The sequence below is a fragment of the Solanum pennellii genome, chromosome 7 (assembly GCF_001406875.1).
Source record: "Solanum pennellii chromosome 7, SPENNV200".
In the NCBI taxonomy this organism is placed as follows: domain Eukaryota; kingdom Viridiplantae; phylum Streptophyta; class Magnoliopsida; order Solanales; family Solanaceae; genus Solanum; species Solanum pennellii.
In genome coordinates, this window is record NC_028643.1 from 75,950,096 (window position 1) to 75,968,988 (window position 18,893).

Consider the following 18,893-nt stretch of genomic DNA (forward strand, 5'->3'; position numbering starts at 1 on the left):
TTTAGCGGGAAGTTCAAAGAGAGTGGCTCCAAACTTTAGAATTTTGCGCCAATTTCTGCGCATTAAAACGACGTGGTTCTCCCTCGATACTTTCTCCGTTTTTTTAAAAAAAAATTACCTATATTCTTGTGGTCTTAAACACATCACTTAAAATATTATCATGATTTCCTTTTATAGGTCAAACGTCAAAAACTCTGACTAACATTTTATATAATGTATTTTTTCATCATATTGATATGCAAAAAATTGCAATTGATAGTATTCTTTATATAATTTTTGAATATTTAAATTTTTTTATTTAAAATATCAAATTAATATAATTTTAAAAATTAATCAAATTAATTTTTGAAAAACGCAACGTGATAAATAAAAGTGGACAGAAGGAATATGTAATAACTATTATATCTTTTCGATATCTAAGATTGTATGAAAAACAAAAAAGAAATATCATGTATCAATAAATTTGAAAAAGATTAACAATGAGATTTACCATATTTAACATCTTTCATCCCATTTCAAGTGTTTTATGACAACATTAATGGTTTTTAAAACCATATATAAAATACTAGTACGATTTTTTTTACTCAAGTTCTTAAAATACCATACAGTAAGAATTTTTTTGATAATCAAATTTTCACTATTTTTGATTGCCAACAAGGTAGGATAATTAATTTGGGGAAAAGGGAGTAGGACTGAAAAAGGAGCCACAAAATAGCATTACAATTCACAAGGAGATATAAATATTCCCAGAAATTTGTTCAAAAAACAATCAGTGCTGGAAAATCTACATTGCTGTTAACTGCTACACTTGATAGCACAAGTTGCAAAATAACTGAGATAAATCAATTGCCTTGCCAGACTGAATACTTTAGCCGCGGATTTTGCCTGTTGCATACAACAAACAAAACTTTCTTTAGACGATATGCAAAAACAAACAACACTGTTCTCGTGCATATACCAGTTCAAGTTATCTCAAACAATGGTGTAGATCTAAAAAAGCCAAACACAATAAGGTCTTTACAGCATGAAGGAGAAGAGTATGATATCTTGAATTCATGAGCACAACTACCCCTCCCCAACCAACAAAAAGAAAAAAGAAGAAGAGCAACCACAACTCGTAATCATAAGAAGATGATTCACTTAAAATCAGTTCACTTATTTAACAATCTACAAGAATCCATGCAAAAAGAACAATACGAGCAACTCATCCAGCTTGTATTGATTCAAAACAGTGTTAGTTTGCTTGCATTACATCCTGTGTTTGCCAAGGATTTCCTAGTTTGTTTTGAGATTTGCATGTCAGTAGGCATAAGTAGGAGATTTTGGGAAACCCCTTGTGTTACAGAATCTCTAATTTTTGTCTTAAAAGATGCATCAGATATAGAGGATTCAAACAACCAACTCAAGCATGTTTGGGATAGAAGTTTAGGTGTTATTACTTTAATAGAAGAAGAAAAAAATGACTACTACAACATTTGATGAAACAACTTGGCATTTCGACCAACTTTTTCAAGCTATAATTTTGCAACTGAGAACCTAGTTAGTCTGACTTAATACATTCTTCATAAAAGATACTATTGGTGGTAAGTGTACAAAACAAAATACTTCCTTAAAGTAATCTTCCAGATGGTTGAATGTAAAGATCACTAATTCGCTAGCTTATAATGACTGATCAATGTGGTGATAAGGAATCCATAATGGTGTTAAGTTATGGTAATTTGTACTAAAGAGTAGAGTAAAAGCAATATTTAAATGGTAGTGGATCATTTTATGGAACAGAGGTATCAAAGAAGGAAGCAAGAATTGACTTTCCCTCATACATGTATCTCTTCCCCACATTTGCTGTCAAACTTTTCCACGAGGAAACCATTATGTAAAGTCCAGGACAACCAAAGTTCACAATACTTCATCAATAAAAACATGTTGTCTTAATAAATAGGGCCTAAATATTGCAATATTTCTGTTATTAAATGCTAAAGAGATCCAAAAGAAAATCAAAAAGATAGAGAGAAGAGAAAACTGGTCTTAGAATGTTGCTAAATTACTTTAAAAAAACAAGCAGTCATCTGATAAAAGTACTCATTTGGATAATGATAAGTAAACACTCACCCAAAAATTTCATGCTTGTGTCGTCGATGAACTCATTTAGATATTAGTTATAACCTGGAAATAAAAGAAGATTAGAATATGAATTACAAGGATGGGTCTTAAAAAGTAGCAGATTTCATCATATGAATGAAAGACACCTTTGAAAACCTAAAAAAGAGTACATTGCCTTCAAACCATGAGACCAAATAAACAGTGGCTTGAATTACAAACTAGGTTTCGCAGAATCAATAAAGCAGTAGAACAGAATAACAAATATCAAGAAGTACTTGCACTACTTGAGCAAGAAAAACAATCTCGTAGCAACACAGCTAGATTATCTCCCAAAGTTCAACCCCATACGATTCTCCTTCTTTTCAGTTAATTTTTTTTCTTCCCAACTCAGTTAGCTTCAGTTTTCTGATGTCTGTCAGCATCCTTACTAATAAAGAATGAAAAGAATTCACCCTTGTAGAGCATGTAAATTATTCACCCTTGTTTTTGAGATGCGGTGCAGCAATGGGAAAGTTATTGCGGTAAAGTTGCCATCCCAGAGCACTCCATCTGTCCACACATGAGTTCATATGTACATGGTTTCCTGGGCCTGTGCCCTATAGAATATCACAATGTGCTAACAGGTAAGAGCACTTCAAAATGTTTGCCTTTAAACCCAATTTAAGGTCATACTTGGAACTTCGAAGAGCTCTGGGATAACTTAAAACTCCATCTTGGGTTAAATGAATTATCGTAAATCTCATATTTCCATCCACAAGTGCAAGTTCATACAGAAATTGCAACTCCTCCCAGCAAATATAAGGGAATGAGAACGGATCACAACAAACGCTACTAGAAAGCTACCATATACCACATTTGATTGAAGTTATTTTGGGCACACAATGCATAGCAGAATGTCCCTCTGTACCTAGTCAACTTTGATACACCAACACGGTACAAGAGAAGTGCTCATCACAAATTTGCAAACAGACTTTAAGCCCCAAATATTTCAATGCCCGTTTAAGTCAAAAGTCATCAAGATTTTATGAGATAAGATGGTAAAAGTAAAAAAGGTAATAAGCTGATAAGATGGTAAAGGTAAAATGGCACATGGAAACTGCCTTAAGCTATTGAATTAGCTCTAAGAAAAGTGTCTGCCTTACCAGCTAAACTAATTTACGACATTTAATTACAACACTTAGATATACAAAAAAATCAATATCCTTTTAGCAGAGAGAGGGATTATAATTTGTAATCTTTTAATGTCAAACATATCCTACTAGTTTAGTACCACCCACCCACCCCACCCCTCCCCTGTGTAACAGAAAGGTGGCATATACCCAGATTAAGTTTGGAGATTAAATTTTATACTTGTTTCGTTGAAGGTATAACTGAAATTTATACCTCAAACATGGTGTTATTTTATCCCACCCGGGGGATAAATTAGTCCCGTGGTTATAGGATTATAATCCTGGGATAACTTTGGATGCGAACAAATAATATGCACAATGTCATACCATACTGAGCATTCAAATCTTTTTTTAATAATGACAAAAAAAACGATCATCTAAAAGATCCCCGGAACTTTTTCTTATGAGGAAAACATAATGCCTGTGCACTTTTAGACGTGGTAGACAACCAAATCCATAAATGAATCTTTATACTTGATTAAGTGACTTCATCTTTCTTTCACAACGAAAGACGACTTTTCTTTACATTTTTTTAACATCAAGAACAATTAATAGCTCGAGCAGCGGAGAAGCACTTAAGAGAAGGGATTTAGGAAGTAGAGTAAGACAAAATACACAAATTGCGAGTCCAGCCAGCAAGATAGTAATGAAGTTGAGGTGAGATTAGATGGAACTGAGGCATCAAATGAAGACGGTTCAGAAATGCAGTTCCAATATTCCAGAAGAGCAATTTGACAGATGTTATGCCTAGCAACAGCACTATAGTAGGAATATCGAAATGGAATACTGCCAAAGTTATGAGATAAGAGAATACCCAGGCAAAGTAAAAATAAAGTTCTATAGAACGACAGTAAGTTCAGTTAAGCATGACAAGAATTGAGTACCTGGAGTGCAAGACTCATTAAGTGGTAGTAACATAAGAAAAAACTCACTTAATGGTTAAGATCTGAATGATCCAAGACTCGGAAGTAAAAAAAAAAAAAGACTTAATAACAGAGATCTGAAGACCTTTATTAAGTGCAAACAAATTGAAGCCTTGGTATATTAGAAGAAGTAAAGTTACTAGAGTATATCAGAGGACCTCTAATGTTTGAGAATCCTTAAATATGGAGTATTGAAACAACACAAACCCAAATAGAGCATTTATGATGCCGACGATTCATTCAGCCAACCCCAACTAGCTTGAAATTGAGGCATAGTTGTTGTTGTAAGAACTGTTAGAACATGAATAGATTTGTATATTTATACAATCCTATTACATGAATAAAATTATACAATCCTATTAGAATTAGAGACGAACCCACATGTATAGGTGGGGTGCGCGTGCACCCATTAACTTCGAAAAAAATCATGTATATATAGATATCTATCTCAATAGAAACAGCGAATATAATAAGAGCGCACCCTTAGAGAAACATAAAACTGCTTTAGTACGCTGGTAGAAGCGAGGAAATTCACCCCTGGGTTCGATTCTCGTCAACATCCCATTTTTTACTCTTTTTATTACAAACTTGATGATCATTTATAACATAAAAATTGCTAAATAAGGGGTTAGGGTTTTTTTATAACATCAAAATTGTCAATAAGGGGATTCAAACTCATGACCATCCAATAGCTATAAATAACTAATCAAATACGACATTATCCATTAATTGTCATTAAAATTCGCTATTATCCATTAATCGTTATTGAAAAATTCGCTATTATCCATTAATCGTTATTGAAAAATTCGCTAATGCTAGCCACTTTAAATCCTGGGTTCGGCTCTGATTAGAATATGAATAAGTTTATACAATTCTACTAGAATAGGAATAGTTTTATACAATCCTATTTAGAATAGGAATAGGAATAGAAATAGAAATAAGAATAGTAAATAGTATCCTACTTGTTTAATAACGACGCATCTATTGATTCCAACGCAATCCATATACTTTATACTAGATTTTGAGCACTTTGTTGCTCGGGGGATTTTGGTAGCCTTGTGGGTCGATTATGTAAGTCACTCTATGGTAAAAGTAGTTGTCGCAAGTTTGGCTTGGGTTGTTCAACACAGTAATTTTATCATTTATCACTCTGTATTTTATTGGCATTATGCATCAAATTCAGTATCTCATGAAAAGATTAAGCACATTAAGATTGATTGTAAATTTTGTGAAGTCAACTAATCAACTTGCAGATATCTCACCAAGCCCCTCATCGGTCCTCGTATTAATTACATTTGTAACAAGCTAAGTACATAAATTGTATGCACTAGCTTGAGGGGAAGTGTCAGAACAGGTATGGATTTATACAATCCTATTAGAATAGAAATAAGTTTATACGATCCTATTAGCATAGAAATAAGTTTATACGATCCTATTAGAATAGAAATAAGTTTTTACAATCCTATTGTAATAGGAATAACTTTATCAATCCTATTATAATAGAAATAGGTTTATACAATCCTATTTAGAATAGAAATAGTAAATAGTATCCTACTTGGTAAAGGATTGTATTGTAGTGTCTATAAATAGGGTCTCAACGTAATAATGTAGACATGACAACAATTCAGTAATATTCTTTTTCAATATTACTCACAAGAACAAAAGTAATTATGTATTTTAAAATGCATTCAGGATCTGACAGAAACTAGACATTCTTTCTCCAGTGGTTTCCCATAATTTATAATCTGATAGTAGATCAACTCTAAGAAAGTTTTAATAGTGCAATGTCATTAAACAAAGTGAATTTCCTTTCTGTATAAGTAAATACGAGGCTAAAGGACCACATATCAGAAAATGTAATTAATGATTTTGCAGGCAACTATTTAGATTAGATGCAACAGACATTAATAAGAATCCAGCAGGCAGCTAAAACTTTTCTCACAAAAAGCAAGTTATGTAACAATATTAAACAACAATCTCAGCTCATTCAGTATAAAATTTCAAATCTAATTCTAAGATCCATTCTGAAGTACCAGAAAGTAGTAGGCACAACACCGTGTGACAGCCTACATTAACTAGTTTATCTGGGTCCTTGAGCTCGCTGCACATCATAACCACCCCAAGCACCAGGCCCATGTCCATACTGAGAATAACCTTCAGCACCACCCTGCACCTAAAATATAAAAGAACAACTAAACTTAGAAATTAAAATACTGAGGAAAAGAAGTCACATTTCATCTAGATGAAAAAGAGCAAAATACTGCTGTCCTTCTGCTCACTTTGTAATCTCATCAAATGCCAAAACCACAACAGAATTACTTACAGGATGAGCAGGGTTCACAGGATTCATTCCGTAATTAGCAGGATAATAATTCCCTGGATAACCAGATTCAGGATTCCCATAATTTGCATTGTACCCTGCACCTGTGTAGGTAAAGATGAACTTCATGAAACTGGTACAGTACTAACAATCTATGTCCAATAAGTATGAGAAATTTCAAAGCAGCAGCTGCGAAAGATTACATGAGTGTCTCTTTCTGTCTATATACAAACAAAAAATTAAACAGCGCACCAATTGAAGCAATCATATCCAACTGAGCTTGTCAGGGATTTGAACCTCCAATAAACTATTACAAACCCGTTTTTTGTTATTTATTATTTAATAAAAGAGGAGATAAACAGTATTATATAGAGCAAATTCAATACACTCCAAAGAAGCTTGTGAAGGAATCAAACCCAATGGTAAATTTGATAAATTCTACTATCAACTTGAGGTAAATATTATTAGAGAAATTCTGAATTCTGATATGAAGCAGTAAATCAAATAGACAACCATGTAACTGCATGAACCATATAGCAGCTTAATACATCAAAACAACGTCACTATTCAATCATGCTTAAAAGTGCTCAATCAAACAAAGACAATTCCGCTGAGAAACACAACAGCGAGGAAAATTTGTCTTCATCAGAAGATGGATCTTTCAATGTGCTTATTCATATCTGCATTTTGCATTTTCTGAACTTGGAAAAGGAAAGTACCTGGATTCGCAACAGCTGCTGCTGCTCGGGCTCTTTTTTCTGCATTAGCAACCTCAGCTCGAAGTTTTTCAAGTTCTCGAGCCATAGCTAGCAATTTTTTCTCCATAACCTGACCATATTCATAGTTTTCTGCATATCCTTTCTTCTCATTCTCAATAGCTGCCCTGTAAGCCAAGAGTACAGTAAGAAACTATCAATTTGAAAATGTTCCACAGAGAGCAGAACTCTGGGGAAAAGAATACCTTGCTCGCTGCAGCTCTTGTTTTAGACCTTCACTTTCAGCTTTAATTGCTGGAGCCTGCTGTAAATCTGCAGTCATTCTACTCAAATCCTGTGTCATTCTTTGATACTCAACAGTAAGCTCTTGTCTGGCAGCAGTAAACTCCTTAATATCCGAGCGCACTCGCATAAGCTCTGACCTCATACCATCAGCTACTTGGAGATCCATTTCCAACTTAGCAGACTTCTCATAAAGCTCTCTCATTTGCACATCAGTTTCCATACGCAAAGAACGGGCATAATGATCAGTTCGCTGAAGGTCGTATTGAGCAGCTTCTACTTCTTGTTTCAGTGCTACATGAGTTGCAGCTAACCTCTGGTTATCAACTAATAATCCTTGAATCTCATCATGCTGACTAGCCAGGTGTTCCTCAAGAACAGCAGGGTGTGGAGGCATTGGTCTGGAGCCCATTCCAAACTGTGATTCTCTCATTTCTTCAAGCATTGCTGGATGAGGCACCGGCAAGCGACCCCTAGCAAACTGGGGCTCATGCATTGGCGGAGGAAGTCCACCATGAGGACCACCTTTCATTGGAAGTGGAGGCCCGCGATTCCGACCGGCCATCTTCTTTTTTTTATCTTGTCTTGGTTATGAAATGATCAAATATATCTGTTAGAAAAAAAAACACCAATTGATATCAGTGACTAATGAAAACTACGATGGATAAGGGAATAAGGGTGTGTTAGTAAATGACTTCCATCCCACCCCAAACCCTTGACCTAAAATCAATAGTGAGGGACAGAACATCAACATAGCATAAAGGGGAAAAAAACTTCTACCCCTAAGCAATATCAAATTTTTTTTTTACAGATGACATCCAAAGCTGTGACCTAGTGGTTTATGAAGCGGGTGAGCACTTTGAAGGTGGAAATGAAAAACAATAAATCAATGGCCGCTTAACCCTAAAGCCACTAAAGCAGTGGAAACTAATAAGGGCCTCAAAATTACAAATCCCTGAAAAACCCTAAACCCCCAAATTCAGTTCAAACGAAACACACAAAGATATATGATTATCACGCATAAGGAAAACGAAGCTCAAACACAAACATATATACATCCAAAGACGCCAAATCGCACAGAAAAAGAAATAAATTCTAGTTAGAAGCAAGATTAAACGAAAACAGAGACAGTAAACCCAGAATATGAAGGAGATACATACCTAAAAGGAGCTGAACAAATCTGATGAAGGCGATGTTAAACTGTTAATTGTGAAAAGCACTGTATTCAGCCATAGCAGAATGAACGCTGCGCTTCCAAGGACTAAAAATAAAACAAGTATTTATTGTTTGTATTTGTTGGTATTGTGTTTAAAAATAATTCGCGTAATTAATTAAATTTATACTTTATTTTTTTATATCTTAATTTATCTAACTCGCACTAATTTAAATTAATCATATTTTAAAATTAAATTTGTAAAATTATCTTTTAAAATTTTTGTAAGATTATCTTTACATGACTTTGTCGATATGAAGAATTGATCAATCCCCTTTGATACCTTATGAATCAAGCCTATTTCGTAGTGTTTGCCTATATAATTTATATTTCTCTATGTGACTTGTATACTGTTATCATATTAGAAACTGCAAGTTATATTCGAGTTTTTTTTTTTTAAAAAAAAAGAAGAATTATCAAGAGATGTCTTCTCGCACATTTAAAGCTCAAACAAAGTTAATCATCATATAAATAAATTTTACAACATATTGTTTTAACTTTAAATATATTCTAAAGATAACACCACAAAATAGAATAGTATACGAGTAAAAGATATACTTCAATTGACATACTCCATAAGGTAATCTTAATTTTATTTTTTAACACTTCTAAAATAATTCAATCAAAATTAAGATATTTAAATACTAAAAAAGTAAACGAACAAATATTTTCAATGTGAACTTGTTATAATTATCTCTTTAGCATAATTTGTCAACTGGAGACTACAAGCAACCCAACCAGCATAATTTGTCCATACAAAATTTAATTAATTATCGATAATTGTCGTAAAATGATTCTTTTTCTATAGTTGCTCTAGAAACAAATATCTTTCAACAACTTTTCGAATATATGTTTCTCATTTGAGTAATTTTATCTTCAAATTTCCAGTCACGAGTAGTGTAATTGAGAAAGTTGTGAAACATTTGGCAACAACTGGTCGACCAAAAAGCAAAAACCACTTTCAAAATAATTACTCGCACAATAATGTTTCGATGTCCATATTGTTTTTTAGTAAATTTCTCCACTCTTAGTCAGTTATTTCGGGCAGAAACAGAAAAAATCAAACGGCTAATGACAATTATTCAATGTAAAGAAGACCCCACTTCATGGAATTTTGAAGCACCAAATTAAAGTGAACATCACAAAGGCGCCTAGAGATAGCAATAAAACAAACCAACGACTAGTTTTTTTTTTCCTTCCAAATATATGTACATAATTCATTCTCTTAATCATTTCATAACATCAAGTTTTGAGCTTTAATCAAATTTTTCTGGATATACAACATGGAAGCAATATGGAATTTAGAAGAGAAATGGAAAATATCGACACGAGGAGCGATAGCCTTACTGGTAATTTGCACCTGTTCCTTAGTTATTGGAACCTGCATTATTGCTGCTTTAAGGAGAAATGTAAGAAGGAGAACAGAGGATCAAGAACCGCGTGTTGATGGTTCAACAGACATAGATTGTTCAGAGCCACCAGCAGAGCAGGGTCCGGTGAAGGAGGTGCTTACCAGTTCTGTGAGGTGGAGCCAGAAAGAGAAGCTTTCTCCATTGCTCGTTAGCGGAGATCTGCAAACTGAAGCTGATTTTGGATGGCAAAATCGCGGTGCAGCTTCACCTGTGTGGAAAAGACCTATACTAATGGGTGAAAAGTGTGAGCTGCCAAAGTTCAGTGGTCTTATACTCTATGATCAGAGAGGTCATGCTACTTCATCAAGTCGATAAATGGATTCAAATACGATCAGGTAAAACATAATAAGAGGCAAAAACATCAAGAGAAGCAACATCTAATGATTCCAAAGAATTTCTATTTATATACATAGTTCAGTCTTTACTATACTCCGAAAGCATACGTATAAATAAGTTCAGGATAATTACTTGTAAAATAATGGATGCTGAAGAACACTGTATTTGTTACTGTGATACCTAGGGGCCGATATACTGTAAAAACAGACTTAAAAGTTCTCGTGAACTCAATAGCTTTTGTCCAGATCTCGTATATATATATATATCAAGGAATCCGTTATCAATAAAAAAATTCATATTATACCATCAGTTTCTTTATTTAAACGTAATTCTGCATCTTCAATCTATGATTTGATAAGGAAAAGGAGAACAAGATAAATATAAGCATTAGAATCAATGCAGAAAAATATTCATTGAACGGGTATAGCTGAACGAGTTCAATGACTAGGGAACTGCCATCACCTTGAGCTTGGAATTCTCACCATTCTCCACGCAATCAAGTGAGATTTTACGATCACCTAGGACAAATAAAGGGAGATGTACAAATTAAAAGGTAATACTTGTTATTTAACAGCTCGAGAAAGAATGAAAGATATATGTTCACAAAATGCACACGTAACGAGAATTTACCTTTCCTCCTGGGTGGTTTTTCATGCGCAAAAGACATTACTTTCTTAGAACTCTAGTTCATGAATAAGATACTATAAGGCCTTCGGCAGAGTCCTCTCTTGAAGAATTTCTGTAATGTGCAAATAAAAGCAATTGTGTAACTCCCAAAAGTGTTCCGATGCCATTTGGTACCTGAAATTTAAGTAGAAACCCTTCGTGAGTCGGGCGAGAGGAACAAAAGAAAAAATTGGAAATTTCCCAAGTGAGAGAAAGAAAACTCACATATATAAAGGGATCAGAACTGAAAATTCCATACAAAAGGAAAGAGGCACTCATTAGGAAGGTGGAGAGGGACAGACAAAACGGCATGAATTCAACACTCCTGGTCCTGATCACCAGATTCTGTAATACAAGTTAGTCAGTGAATCCGCGGAAAAACGTTAGAGAACAAGAACTTGATAGAAAATTCTGAATGTCAACGGTTAGACATACAATAATTAACAGTGGGGAGGCAAACATTGATATCAAGGAAGCACAACTCAGGGAGCCAATGATGATGCGTCGGAGTTCCAGGTCAAGTATAAACAAGCTTCCAAGTACAATAATAACAAATAGACCAAAGACTGTGAGTATCCATCCGAACATCCTGAACTACAAACAACATTGATGGGCATACGGATAAACAGATTACGCTATGAATGAGTGTGAAACTGCTTTATTAATTAAATAATACAACAGAAGAGTATTAACCTTTTTCTCTTTCTCTGTATACGTTACGTAAAGTACAATGTAGGCAAGTTGAAAAACAGCACCAACTGAATTAACTGATGTAACCAACAAATTGTCGGGAGATACGAGAGGGGTGCCATACCAGGCACAAATTAAGCAGTTCAATAGACCATAGATGTACGGCAACCCCGAGAACTGTTCAGTTGATTGATTCCTCATTATTCTCATGAATGTAGGCCTGAAAATAAAGATAAATGATACTGGATTGTGGACAAAGAAGTAATTGGTCAAGGTGAACTTTGTTTTCTACATTATGGAAGTGCGAAAATCAAAATGAAGGATGAAAAGCTTAAGACTCACATTGGAGACAAAAACAATCCAAAAGCAAAGATATTCCCTGCAACAAGGAGCTACGATGGTTAACGTTTTCCCTCGAGTCGTGATAAAGTCTCAACTATAAGTTTGCAAACCTCATTTAAGAAAAAACTCAAAAATTGTTGGAAAGACAATAGCGAGTAAGCTGAGAAGTAAAGGGTATTATCTCATTTTCCCTCTACAATCTATTTCATTTCACGGCCAGGAAAAATATGCCTCCTATATGATTGACCAAAAAGTGCTTTAATTTTAACATGAAAAACACTTCATCAAGAGTTCAATCTAGAAGTAAATTTTAGCTCAAACAGAGCTACTTAACTTGCTTAGGCCTAAAAGTCCCACATCGGTGGTTAATGAGATGGGTAGACTCGTTATAAGGCTTGGACAATCCTCCTCATGATATCACAGCAGTGCCCGTCTCATCCGATATTGGGGTCCCCAAAATCAAAATTGCCCAGTCAAAGAATGACAAAAGTCCCACATGCCGCACTAGACAAGCCCCGTGCGACTAGCTTTGGCTGACTTCAAAACAAACTAATTTTCTATCCCCCAACCCCCACAATTTTTTTTTTCTCACAACATCCTAAACTTCAACAACTTCCCCAATTCTTCTAGCAAAAAAATCTGTTCACTTAGCTTTAGCTTGAATAATCTTCCACAAAATAAAGATCATCCCTTTAATTTTTGCCAAAAAGAGTTGCAATGATTCTATATAGAATTCAAAATTATTTCCAGATTTTGTACAAAACAAGAAACAGTTTGCAGAAATCAGCAAGATCAATTTTTTACGACTAAAAAAGTATTAGTAATAATTACATAGAAAAAAAAATGAAGTCTTACCGGCGATTCCAGCTGCATCTTTACAGATTGCAAGAACTTGAGACGAAGCCAAAGAAACCATCAAATTTTGGAATAGCTTATCTCTAAATTTATCTCATATAAATGATAAGATAGCTAGATAGTTAATTTCTCGAGAATGTTAAAATAACTTGTTTCCAATCATATTAATGATCTAAGTATAAAATATACATTTTAACGTCAAATTGTTATTTAATATAAAAATTTATTATTTTCTTGAAATTATTTTTTTAGAAAAATAATGAATCATATAAACTAAAACATATAATATTTTTTTTAAAAATAAAATCCGATTACCTAATAAAGATGGAAAAAACAAGTTATTACAATGACAGTTTGTTGATTATGTTTTTTTGGCCTTCTAAAAATGTACATTTTTCATAACTTATATTTTAAGCATTAATATATGTCATTTATAGGTCCAATAGTCATTTACAAAGCCAAAGGGACCAGATCGTGACATGTTTCTTAATAGGCAACGCAATGGAGCATAAGAGAGGGCAACAAATTAGTTGATGTTCTCAGTTAACTTGATAGTTAATTTTGTAAACGCTCGATAATATGGCTCATATTAGAAAAAGATTAAGCAAGAAAGAAAGACTAATATAAACAATAGTGAAAATTTCAATCTTAGGATTAAAAAAGTCAAAATATAACTTTTATGTGAATCATTAAAATAACGGATCATCAATACTAGACAAAAACAAACAACAATACTTCAGTTACACACCCAAACATAGCCAATAGCACCAATTTTAAGAGCGATTTAGTTTTTATCTTACGTACTATAAAGACCATCGAAGTGTCACATTTTAAACGGATTTGCTTGTCTTTGTTTGGGCTTGTTTTTGGGGCCTATATATTAATTGTGTCCTCTTTCTTTCTTTTGGACCAGGGTTTTCGTTTCTTTTTTGGAAAATTATGCAACAAAGCAAATTTATAGTACTATTTAATTACTCATCATAACTATAATTTGCTATAATTATTACTGCGACTAACATATACATTAATTACGTGGGCTGACTTCGAGTTTGTATAATTAGTCATGTTTGTATACGTATAATTCACCAGAATATACAAATACATATGTATAATATAGTTATTTAACCTATATACATATACAATTCACCTCTCTCTCACACTCTCTATCCTCTCTCGCTCGCCTCTCCCCTCTCTCTCCCAATCTCGCTCGCCTCTCTTCTGCCTCTCCCGCTCTCGCTTGCCATATATACAAATACATATGTATAATATACAATTATCTAATCGATATACATACAATTCATCTTTCTTCCACTCTTTTCCCCCTCTCTCCTCTCTCTCCTAGTCTCGTTCGCCTCTCTCCTCCATATAACATGTAGCTATGAATTGTAATTATCAAACTATAGATATGGAGAGTAACTAGGCTATTTTTGAGTGTCTATATATAAAAGTTTCTCTTTTTTAAAAAAAAAAAATACGGCGATGATCATTTCATTCATTTTTAAAAATACAAAAATAGTATCAAAAAATAAAATTTGTATATATCCAAAACTTCAAAACTTAATCACTTGAATCGAAAGATTTAAATTATCAATTAAATTTGTCTATCTTTTTGATGAAAATGGAAGATTATAATAACATAATTAGTTAAGGGAAACTTACATAAATGTGCTATAATAATAAAATATTTACCATTTATAGTAACAATATTTTTTTTCACTTGACCGCTTTTAATTCATTTATAATACAATTTTAATACATATTACAAAGAACAATTTATTATTCACATATAATACAAGTTTTAATGATGAATAATACATTTATCACACATTTTAATACACTTATAATACAATGTGACCATTTTTTACCAAACAAACACAATATATTTCAAAAACAATTATAATTCAAATATATTGCATAAATAATTCACTTTTAATACATATTACAGATTTATCACAGTATTGCTATAAATGGTAATAAACAAAAAGTATCGCTAAAATCTGTAATTATTTTTTAAAATGTATTAATTTATGTAATTTTTCCATTAGTTAATACTATAGTTATTTTCCTGGACTGAAGTACAAGATTGTCACATGTCTTTTAATGGACATCGCTTGTTATATTTGGCATACCAGTACCTTTACATTTATTCTAACTCTCACGTGTATTATATTTGCGGCCTACTGAATTATGAGTCATAATTTATTTTATTTTCCTGGTCGAGTTAGTTGGGCAACTTTCACATATAGCAAACATAAAATTCATATTTATATGTTATAGCAAAGTTTGCATAATTGCGCTCCAGAGCAAACATATATATGTATAATTCGCTATACATATACAATTGAAGCGAATTATATAAAACGAGAAAGAGAAAGAGACTTGGGTAGAAAATTATACTAAAAGAAGTATATAAAACGAATTGTATAATTATTAGTTTATAGGACGATTATATACAATTTGAATTTAGATAAAAATGAGAAAGAAAGAAAGGCAAAAGACACTTGGGCAGGGAATATACAATTGAATCGAATTGTATAAAACGAGAAAGAGAAAAATTATATACAAGTTGAATTTGTATAAAACGAGAAATAGAGAAAGACAAAAGAGACTTGGGCAGGGAAGTACTTTTATTGTATAATTATAAGTATATAGGACAAAATATATGTGTTTTGCATGTGTATATACAATTTTCTCTCGCTTTATATAATTAGAAACACAATTTATACAATTATATTGTATAAAGCGAGAGACTCGAGCTGCAGGAAGAGAGAGAGAGAGTGGCGAGCGAAAATATGAGATAGAGAGGGACTGACAAACAGTTTGCTATGAAACACAAATAAATTAAACGATAGCTACTATATTTATTTTATATTATTTGTTTGTCATTCTATACAATTATTCTTTTTTAAAAAGCTTGAGAGCTCTTGAACTTTCTTTTTTGAAAAAAATTCATTTTCTTTTTATAAAGAAGACTTTTTATATTTCTTAAGACACAAAATTGTATATTTGTTTTTTTATAAATAGTTTCTTTTTGATAATTCTTTTTCAGTCAATAATTCGTATAATTAATACATTTAATTTTTCTTGCGACACAGAACTTGAGGTATATAGAACTTTTGATAGCTTTTTCCTTTAATATAAATTTTTTCCCTCCAAATAATTATTGTTGAGGCTCTCAAATTTGGGAGTCTAGAATAATTATCTTTTCTTAATATCACGAGGGTAGTATTTTATTATAGTAACAGATTTTAAATTTTCATAAAGAAACAAAACGTTAATGATGAATCGATCTTTTTGAAATTCTAGAGCCATCTCCGATAATAATGCATCAGTCTTTATAAAATTTTAAATTCGACGCTGAGTAGTACATGAGAAATCTCCAGAATGTACCCTATTTCCTAAGGCATTTTCCACCAGACAAGGCGACATAAATAAACCAAAAAATAATTAAAGAGCATTTTCTTACGGCAGAGAACATGTTGATATTTTTAAATCGAAGAGTGACAAATGATTAAGCTAAATTACTTCTACGGTGTATTTTTAGTTGTCTACTATTTCAAATATAAATTTTTATTTATATTTATCATTTTTTACATTATATTAAGAAAAGACAATTGCTTTTTCCATCTCTTCCTCTTAAGCGGGAATCAGAAATCTATAATAAAATAGTCATGATAATCATTATTTTCTTAATAAGTACATCGAAAATTCCAATACAACAAATAAATTAACGAAAAGAAAAATTAATTGAGTATGATCATATTACGTACTGTATAGAGTTATTTGAACACAACAATAAAACACGAATACGTAACAATAGGTAATACTAATAATGAAAAGGTCCTCAAAAATCGTTAATAGTCTAGTTGGAACATAAAAGTTAAAAGAAATAAATATAATAAATTTTGTTGTCCACTTCAATAAACCCAAAAGTACTCCTCTCTTTTTGGTTCTAATCACATGATCATAATTATATTTAGCCAATTAATTAAATCCCACTATATATACAACTTCATGACATATAACAAACTTTTTTTTCTTAATTATTACTCATCACCACATAAATAATTCATGTACAACTAATTTTGCTTAGCCTACAAAACGTATGACCCCTAAATAGAAATTGCTTTATTTGAAAAGGATGTGGCTTGATCAAAAAAAAAAAAAAAGAAAGAGTAGTGAATGGTTGTTAAGATGAACGATGTAGAAACAAAGTTAGAATGTGTTAGGTAACACGAACTTTTTGAGGCTCTTTTTGTGTTAGGTAAGGCTTGTGGCAAGAACAAGAGTCTACAAAAAATAATCATGCTGCGTTGAGTTGATGTATTGTACGATTTGTCAAGAAAAAAAAGGAAAATGCACAAGTACATTATAAATTTATGCTCGAAATTTAGAGACACACTTATACTGTACTAACCTATTACTCCCTCTAAACTTGTTTTATAAGTAATTTTCTACCCCTTTTCGGCCTACGTGGAACTAGTTTGAAAAAAAGAAGTCAACCAACGTTGGACCCAAAAGATAGTGTCACGTAGGTCGAAAAGGGTAGAAAATTATTAATAAAATAAGTTCAAGGGAGGTAATAGGACCTTAGTATAGTATAAATGTGTCTATGAGATTTCGGGCATAAGTTATGGAGGTACTTATGCATTATAAGAAAAAATAAAAATGTACATTTTAGATTGAAGTATAGTGCCACTTATCAAATATATTGGGACTTTTGTGTTAGGTAAGGGCTTGTGGGTTGTGGCAAGACAAAGAAGTGGAATAAATATTTTATTTTGCCTTGGGATGACATATCAATTTATTATATATGAGTATACGGTATTTCTCTATTTTTACCCTTAATCAAGATATCCCTAAATTCGTCTCAAAGAGAAAATACATTAACGATGAACGATAACGATTAAAAAAAAATAAAATTGCTAGGAGTTTGGTGACACATTGTTTTGAGTTTTTGTGTTAGGTAAAACTTGTGGTAAGAACGAGAGGCTGGAATAAATGATAGTAACTATTTTGATATAAATTACAAAATTGTTTTATTTTGCATTATATTATGGTGTACTATTAAGAGTAACTTTTACATATAGCAAATACATAAATTAAATTTGTATATCATAGTTATAGTTTGCATAACTGCGCTCCATAGCAAACATTAGAACTTTTGATTTGTATAATTCGCTACAAACATCCAATTTTGTTCAAATTGTTCAGTTTTGTAATTTATTTATACATTGTAATTTATATAATAAGGTATATATTTATATATAAGTGTATAGAACGAATATATATAATTGTATCTGTATATACAATTTTCTCTCACTTTATACAAATACAAATGCATTTTATACTGAAATGTATCAAATGACTAATTGTATATCGAAAATGACTAATTGTATTTAAATGGCAAAAAAAGAGATGTTTATCGCGAATTACAATTAAATAAATTATAACTATAATATTTAATTTGAATTAATAGTTTGTTATTTCATATAATTTTTCATTTTAATAATTAATACAGAGAACCTTTTTGCACTAAAATAATTTGATGGTTTGCTAATTATTTCATTTATTATATCATTTTGTCTTTTAATATTTTAGTGTACAGTTGAATAGTTAATAATCGAACAATCAAAACAAATCTAACTAACATTGATAATAATATTCAAATCAACAAATATTATTATATATTTAATTTGACTTAATTTTAATAAACACCCTAAATACGGAAATCATGGAAAAATAGAAATGCATTATATACTCAACTAATTTATTATACCATGGTCAAAGTATATTAGCTAAGTTAATATTTAAAACCTAGTGGTTTCGAATTTATAATTCGTTTAGATTACAAGGTTTTAGATCATTA

At 32.0% G+C, this 18,893-nt stretch overlaps 3 protein-coding genes across 11 annotated transcripts; 1 reads left to right on the forward strand and 2 right to left on the reverse strand.

Moving 5' to 3' along the window:
• Window positions 1–558: 558 nt before the first annotated feature.
• LOC107026599 (protein FLX-like 1) lies at window positions 559–8,765 on the reverse strand. Of its 4 annotated transcripts, none has more exons than XR_003579553.1 (7): window positions 8,671–8,765; window positions 7,474–8,120; window positions 7,232–7,395; window positions 6,516–6,616; window positions 6,226–6,365; window positions 2,110–2,163; window positions 559–885 (listed from the first exon to the last, which is right to left on the reverse strand). XR_003579553.1 is itself a non-coding variant. In XM_027918658.1 (6 exons), the coding sequence occupies exons 2-5, from the start codon at window positions 8,073–8,075 to the stop codon at window positions 6,273–6,275; spliced, it is 960 nt and encodes a 319-aa protein (XP_027774459.1). In that variant the 5' UTR covers window positions 8,076–8,120; window positions 8,671–8,741; the 3' UTR covers window positions 2,109–2,163; window positions 6,226–6,272. The 4 variants fall into 4 exon arrangements, 1 of the variants encoding a protein (XP_027774459.1); XR_003579555.1 differs by having other exon boundaries at window positions 624–885; window positions 6,263–6,365; window positions 8,671–8,741; XR_003579554.1 differs by lacking the exon at window positions 8,671–8,765 and having other exon boundaries at window positions 660–885; window positions 7,474–8,122.
• Window positions 8,766–9,889: 1,124 nt separating this feature from the next.
• Window positions 9,890–13,173, reverse strand: LOC107024212 (bidirectional sugar transporter SWEET2). 6 transcript variants are annotated; one of them, XM_027918150.1, is made up of 9 exons: window positions 13,025–13,173; window positions 12,170–12,206; window positions 11,831–12,047; window positions 11,573–11,731; window positions 11,363–11,482; window positions 11,102–11,272; window positions 10,934–10,989; window positions 10,237–10,358; window positions 9,890–10,115 (listed from the first exon to the last, which is right to left on the reverse strand). In XM_027918150.1, exons 1-6 carry the CDS (start codon window positions 13,083–13,085, stop codon window positions 11,159–11,161), a joined length of 708 nt encoding a protein of 235 aa, XP_027773951.1. In that variant the 5' UTR covers window positions 13,086–13,173; the 3' UTR covers window positions 9,890–10,115; window positions 10,237–10,358; window positions 10,934–10,989; window positions 11,102–11,158. The 6 variants fall into 6 exon arrangements, with proteins under 6 accessions (XP_027773951.1, XP_027773950.1, XP_027773948.1 ...); XM_027918149.1 differs by having other exon boundaries at window positions 9,890–10,343; XM_027918147.1 differs by having other exon boundaries at window positions 9,890–10,358.
• LOC107024213 lies at window positions 10,007–10,450 on the forward strand. The gene has a single exon (XM_015225140.2). The coding sequence runs from the start codon at window positions 10,007–10,009 to the stop codon at window positions 10,448–10,450; it is 444 nt and encodes a 147-aa protein (XP_015080626.1).
• Window positions 13,174–18,893: the final 5,720 nt, after the last annotated feature.

Bases quoted from the DNA above. Each gene is read 5' to 3' on its own strand.
- LOC107026599 (XM_027918658.1), bottom strand. From the start codon at position 8,075: ATGGCCGGTCGGAATCGCGGGCCTCCACTTCCAATGAAAGGTGGTCCT. The intron at 6,617-7,231 runs GTACTTTCCTTT...TTACCTACACAG, and splicing joins AGCAGCTGTTGCGAATCCAG to GTGCAGGGTACAATGCAAAT. The intron at 6,366-6,515 runs GTAAGTAATTCT...TTTATATTTTAG, and splicing joins CTGTGAACCCTGCTCATCCT to GTGCAGGGTGGTGCTGAAGG.
- LOC107024213 (XM_015225140.2), top strand. From the start codon at position 10,007: ATGGAAGCAATATGGAATTTAGAAGAGAAATGGAAAATATCGACACGA.
- LOC107024212 (XM_027918149.1), bottom strand. From the start codon at position 13,085: ATGGTTTCTTTGGCTTCGTCTCAAGTTCTTGCAATCTGTAAAGATGCA. The intron at 12,048-12,169 runs GTGAGTCTTAAG...CTTTATTTTCAG, and splicing joins GGATTGTTTTTGTCTCCAAT to GCCTACATTCATGAGAATAA. The intron at 11,273-11,362 runs GTGAGTTTTCTT...CTTAAATTTCAG, and splicing joins GTTCTGATCCCTTTATATAT to GTACCAAATGGCATCGGAAC.